This window comes from Miniopterus schreibersii, assembly GCF_964146895.1.
Source record: "Miniopterus schreibersii genome assembly, chromosome: 5".
NCBI lineage: Eukaryota > Metazoa > Chordata > Mammalia > Chiroptera > Miniopteridae > Miniopterus > Miniopterus schreibersii.
The window spans coordinates 4,564,942-4,570,941 of NC_138106.1; the positions used below are offsets into that span (position 1 = coordinate 4,564,942).

Here is a 6,000-nt window from a genome sequence, read left to right on the forward strand (position 1 = left end):
GGCCATCTTTGGTCACCCCATGGGAGGTGCCACCACCGCACTCACTTCCCCGAGGACAAAGTGACTCCCTAGCTGGCAAGCGGAAGAGCCGGGCTGTCTGGCACCACGGCTTCCACCCCTCCGTGTGACAGACAAGAGCAGCCCAGCCCCTCCGAGACAGGGCATGCTGCATTCAGTCAGAGAGGACTCCATGTCGTCAGATGACGTTAGTGGGGTTCAAGCCCCCAGCCGTCCCCTTCCTGGGCCTCCAGATGTTGGAAATGTGGTGTAAGCGGCCTTCAGACCAGCAAATGGGGCGGAGGAGTGGGGCCGGCAGCTCCCTGACTTCTCAGCATCCGGGGGCTGGAACCTGGAGACCAGTTTCTAAAAGTTCTTTAGGGACAGGACCTGCTGTGGCATCATCACAGGCAGCAAGGCCGATTTACTTCAATGGCTGATGTACTTGTTGAAAAAGAGACTGACAATTGAGACACCCATTAATTTTCCCAGCCCAGCTCTGACGCAGCTGGAGACAGGGGTCATTGCAAGCTGGGGTCGGGCTGGGAATCCGACGGCCCTGCTCCTTTGCCCGTCACTACGGGCCCCGCTGGAAATCCTACAGGGAGTGGGAGCTCCCCTTTCTCAAATCTCCCTTGGTTGCAGTTAGCTTATGTTACCACTTCCATATCTTCTTAAAGATCTTAAGTTATGAACATTTCAAAGATAAATGGACTTTGCTGGAACTGCCGATAACGGCCCAGGGGAGTCCACCAGGCAGGAATGAGGGGAGCAGGCAGGTGCTCGGAAGCCCAGAGAACTCTGCTGGGCCTGCCTGGCCTTGTGTATATGAGCAAGGATCCTGCCAGTCCGACGGGAAAGGCTGCTCTGCGTGATGGGCACGCAGGTGCGCAGGTGTTAAAGTGAATGGAAGTTTCCGCTGGGCTGCGCCAGGTGGCAGGACAGACCTATTCCAGCAGCGGGAAAGGGGCTGTGGAGAGGGACTCAGGGTCCCACCGTGCTGGCACACTGGACAAGAACTGGGTCAGGTGTACCCTTCAACCAACAGGAGACAGAATTGCCCTGAAGATGGGCAGCCAGCCAGAAATGCCAGATGTGTTTGTGCCAAAGGCAAGAAACAAAGGCAGAGGAGTCTGAAGCCCCTTGGGCGGGGTGGGGCAGGGAAGGGGACATTGGGAGAAACAAACAGTAGGGAGTGGAATTCCTTCTGGTAAACCCAGACACAGCCAGCAGGGTGTGCGGGGGCCTGGGCTCCAAGTGCAGGCAGGAGGGCCTCAGCCAGAAAAGAACCAGAGCTCCGGGCAGGGGACGGTGGGTCAGGTCCCCGCAGTCCCACGGAGGCTGACTGCTGGCTCCTGAGGAACCCCAGGGGCATGATCTGGGGTCCCAAGTCACAACAGGGCCAAGCTGGGTGACAGAGAAGCATTGAGAGCAGGTCCCGCAGGCTGAGCACACGAGTGCTTGGCTCCTGCGGGAAGGGGAGCAATCACAGGTGTGTGTGGGGGTTGTTCCGAACCAGAAACTGTTGACATTTTAACAACTTCTGAACACTGCTCTTCTCTTTTTGTTATTTTAGAGTAGAAACAGCTCAGCAAGCGGCTGGCTGCTTATTAACACCTGGGTGCCAGCTGCAGATGGAGGCAGGGACAGAACACAGCCCAGCAGAGAGCTGCGGCCAGGGGACTGTCCCCAAGGGAACTGCTAGACCAGGGCAGTGCACCAGCAGAGGCGGTCCCTTTCAGCAGGGCTCAGGAGCCCCAGGACTGGCACATGTACCCAGACAAGGTTCCTCACCAAACCCAAGCCCAAGGCCAGGCCTGGGATCCCACCAAGGCCTACTCGGCCTCATTCGGAAGGGTGGCAAACCCACGCCTGGATGTGCCACTAGGCAGGAGCCCCTCAGGATCCCTGTGTAAGTGCATTGTCCTGCAGTGCCCTGAGCACCCCAGGGAGCACACCTTTCTCTGTACGCTGGTGGGAGAAAGGAGCAGGTGGGAGGCCAGGGCCCCCAGGCCAGGGGATCTGAGGAAAGAAACAAGCAAACCCTCTGGGCAAAGACAAGGAGCATCGGCTTCCTGAGAGAAGTCCTCAGGGCAAGGTTCCCAGCTCTGTGGGTGCAGGGAACGGCTCCCACTCCCTCTTCCTTTACCTGGTGTCAGAGGTGCCAGTCTCACCTGTGCTCCTTGGCAAGTGGAGCAGCAGATGGGAACAGTGTGCAGGTGTGCTGGCTGGGTAAGGCTGTAGCCCTGCTATTCAGCAGCCCTTAACCTGGGTCATCCCAAGGTTACCGGGTCCAAAGAGGACCCCTTGCCCACAAAGCCAGTCTTCTTGGAGGAAGAAAGTCTACTCATCAGGCCCACATGTGACTGGCACCACAGCCCTTCCCACCAGCCTGGTCCTGTTGTGTCCTTCTGTGTCGCAGGGTGCCCTGCACAGCTGCTTTAACTATTTGTGCCCATCCAGGGCCAGTGAATGGCACAGGCCAGAGGGGGCCACCGCTCAGTGGGACTGAGAGTCGTGAATGGCACGTTCACCCTAGACCCCAGCACTTGGCATGCAGTAGCTGCTCAATAAACTAGTCTGGATAATTGACTAAGTGGTTGGCCTTGCCCTGTTTGGTTCTTCCAACAAGCAGCACTACAGTACACCATGTACCCAGATGACAGTTGAGAAACAGTGGCATAAAGATTAAATGACTAACCCAGGACCATGACATGGAAGTGAAGACATTGAGCACTGGCCTCTCTTTAGACACTGTGGTGATCCAGCTGAAGGTTTGCTGGAGCAGACAACACCCACGGGAGCCACTGTTTGGGAACAGCATGGAATGACCAGCCATGGGATAACTCAGGGGACAGAGAGCAGACAGAATGCAGGAGCCACAGGACAGATGACCACACAACACATGCGCCACAACGTCACACATGCCTTCTCTCCTCCCTCCACACCCTCTCCCTGGAAGCAGCACGGGGTCTGTGTCCATGACCTTTCAGACAGGATCGGATGGATGAAAGGGAGACAGAACCCGACCGCCTACGGAGAACTTCAGAATTAGTCCAGTGTTTGGGGCTTTAAGAAAACAACAAGTTTTGTAGAAAGAGCCCTTAGGCGAGAGAGACATTTGACATCTGGACAGAGCTGCCTGTGTGGAATCCAAGGGCAGTGAGAGATGACCAGTGTGTCCGGCACATGCCTGGAAACCCCAAATGATCTGCCTCTCAACCAGGCTATGAGTCCAGCTCCAAGCCTCCAGCAGTGACAATGGCAATGGGAAAGGCCACTAAGCGAGGTCAAGAGCGAATAATAGACATCGCAGGGATGGCAGAGGCTTAAAGACCCAGCCCTGCTCCTCCTTACTTGTCAGTTAAAGGACATTTATTGGACAGTGAGCGTGCACAGCACCATCATGGTTTGGCAGCATCCCCGGCTGTTTACACTAGTGTGGTCACCTCTCATGACCACCTCTAAAGCAGATGTTACCCCACTTCAGACAGCAGGCCAGCTCAGGGCAGCCTGGGGACCTGCTCAAGATCACAGAAAGGGTGGCACAAGCACACATCAGACCTGGCCCCTCCCAAAGCCATAGCCTCCCTCCTGAATGCAGGTGCCCAGGTCTCCCAGAGCTGCCTGCAGGTCTGCTTTCCTAGAGGTCAACCCAACCTCGGGTGTGTCACCTGTGAAAAACCACCCTCCCCACAATGACAGCAGAGTGACCTGCCAGACTAGGTGCTCGCCTCTACCCTCTGGAACCTCTTCCACTTCCACCCACTTTAATCAGGCTTCTCAGGAAGACTGCTGGGAAGTCCTTGGGAAGGAGCTGTCACTTCTGACTTGCTGACAGTGTCTCATCTCACCTCTTTCCAAAGACAAAAAGCGCTGATGTTTGATTGTTTGATATTTCTCATCTGGGGGGCAGAAAAAGTATGCGCTTGTGTGCGTGCATGTTTGCCTGTTTGCATGTGTGCGTGTGCACGTGTCTGTGCTTCTGTGCATGTGGCATGTGCATGCATGTCGATGTGTGTGAATATGCACATGTGTTCTCACGTGCATGTTGTGTGTGCACACATGTTCTCACATGCATGTGTGGGTGTGTGCACACCGGAGCAGGGGGCATTCATGGAGGGCCATTTCTTCCCTTGGGAAGGCTGTTGTAAATTCCTATGCAGTCACAGCTGCCTGGTCGGAAGTCAAGGGACTTGGGTCTAGTCCTGTGTCTGCTGTTGACCACCTGCCCTTGAAGATGCTTCCTGTTCCTGCGATCTGATTCTGTTGAAGTGGCTATAGCGGGGGAAGGGCAATCTGCACTTCTTATTTCCCGGGGATCAAGCTGGAGAGGGGAGAGCGAAGTGGCTTGTTGGCTTGTTAGCTGGTGGAGGCAGGTCTGAGAATCATAGCCCCAGTCCCGTGCTTGCCCTGGCAGGGCAGGCATCCCTCCTTGGCTCCCCAGCTGGGGAGCTCCCGGAGCAAAGCAAGGTGAGACAAGGTGCAGCTGAGGTTTGGGAGGGTGGCCTCACCATTGCATTTCCCTGGGGGCAATCTAGGGAGAGCTAAGAGCCCCCCTCCAGGCCAACTCCCTTACTGTCCCTCTGCCAGAAGCAGGGGTCAGGACTCTCTGGACCTGCCAGGGGCTTAGAAGAGGAGGGGCCACCAACAAATGGGGTCTGCTCTGGATGCCTCTCCTATGAGACTCTGGCAGGTTAGGAACACCGGGCATGTGGAGGGCAGCTCTGGTGCAGCCGGCCACCCAGTCTCTCTGTGGGCCCAGGAGGTGCAGCAGCCCCAGTCACCCCCTCTGCTGTCAGAGCTGACCACCTGAGGGAAATGGGGAGAGGGACACAGGCGAGCAGCTGGGAGCAGCCCCAGCTGTGGCCGCCCCCCTACTCCCCACCGCCGGGCAGCCGCGCCTCTGCAGCTGACCCCATGCGCGGGGCCCTGCCCCGCAGGTGCGCCCACCGTCTCGGGTGGGGGGTGGGGGGTGGGGTGTCTGCTCTGGGGGTCGTTCCGCCGGAAATGAAGGAGGTAAATGTACCAGCCTGTGAACCGACAAACTCAGCCGAATCAGATGTGTTACAAAGAGCTCTGCCCGCGAAATGGAAAAAATGCCACCGGTCGCCCCTTCGCATGGGGGTTCAGTTGGTGGGGAGACCTGCCCCGCAGAGCCCTGGCGCCACTGCCCGAAGTTGTCGGAGACCACCGCCCGGACCCACGGACGCGCAGACGCACGGACGACGGCCCCTCACTCGCGGGCGGCGCCGAGATGCCCGGCGCTGTCACCCCCGGGCGCTGTCACCCTGGGAGGGGCCGCGCGGCGGGCCGGCGGGGCCGGGGGCGCGCCGGGAGGGGCCCGCGGCCGCGAGGGGGGGCGGGGGGCTACCTTCTGAATGCGTCCGTCGACGTCCAAGTAGATGGCCTTGGGCCGGTAGCTGGAGGAGCCGGACCCCATCTTGCGCCGGCGACCGCACTCGGACTTTTTACTGTACTTTCCCGACGCCAGCCCGGGAGGGCGGGGAGGGAGGAGGGGGCGGGCGGCGGCGGGCGGGGCAGCCAACCAGAGCGCGGCCGCCCTCCCGCCCGTGGGCGCCGCCTCCGCCGGCCGCGCGCCGCGCTCGCGGCCCTCCCCTCCTTCTTCCCTCCCCCTCCCCTCCTCTCCACCCCTCCCCTCCTCCTTCCCTCCCCCTCCCCCCTCCCCTCCTCTCCACCCCCTCCCCCTCCTCCTTCCCTCCCCCTCCCCTCCCCTCCTCTCCACCCCTCCCCTCCTCTCCCTCTCCCCCTCCCCCTCCTCCTTCCCTCCCCCTCCCCCTCCCCCCTCCTCTCCACCCCTCCCCTCCTCTCCCCTTCCCCCCTCCTCTCCACCCCTCCCCTCCTCTCCCCCTCCCCTCCCCCTCCTTCTCTACACCCCTCCCCTCCCCCTCCTCTCCCCCTCCCCTTCTCTCCACCCCTCCCTTCCTCTCCCCCTCCCCCTCCTTCTCTACACCCCTCCCCTCCCCCTCCTCTTCTCTACAC

At 59.6% G+C, this 6,000-nt stretch overlaps 1 protein-coding gene across 2 annotated transcripts in view; it reads right to left on the reverse strand.

Annotated features, from left to right (window-relative positions):
* PDE9A (phosphodiesterase 9A) overlaps window positions 1-5,485 on the reverse strand; it is a 69,729-nt gene extending 64,244 nt beyond the window's left edge. For both annotated transcript variants that reach the window (XM_081137932.1, XM_081137931.1), the window contains exon 1: window positions 5,372-5,485. In XM_081137932.1, coding sequence (XP_080994058.1) covers window positions 5,372-5,440 — 69 coding nt within the window. In that variant the 5' untranslated portion in view covers window positions 5,441-5,485. The remainder of the gene's footprint in view (window positions 1-5,371) is intronic.
* Between the last annotated feature and the right edge of the window lie 515 nt (window positions 5,486-6,000).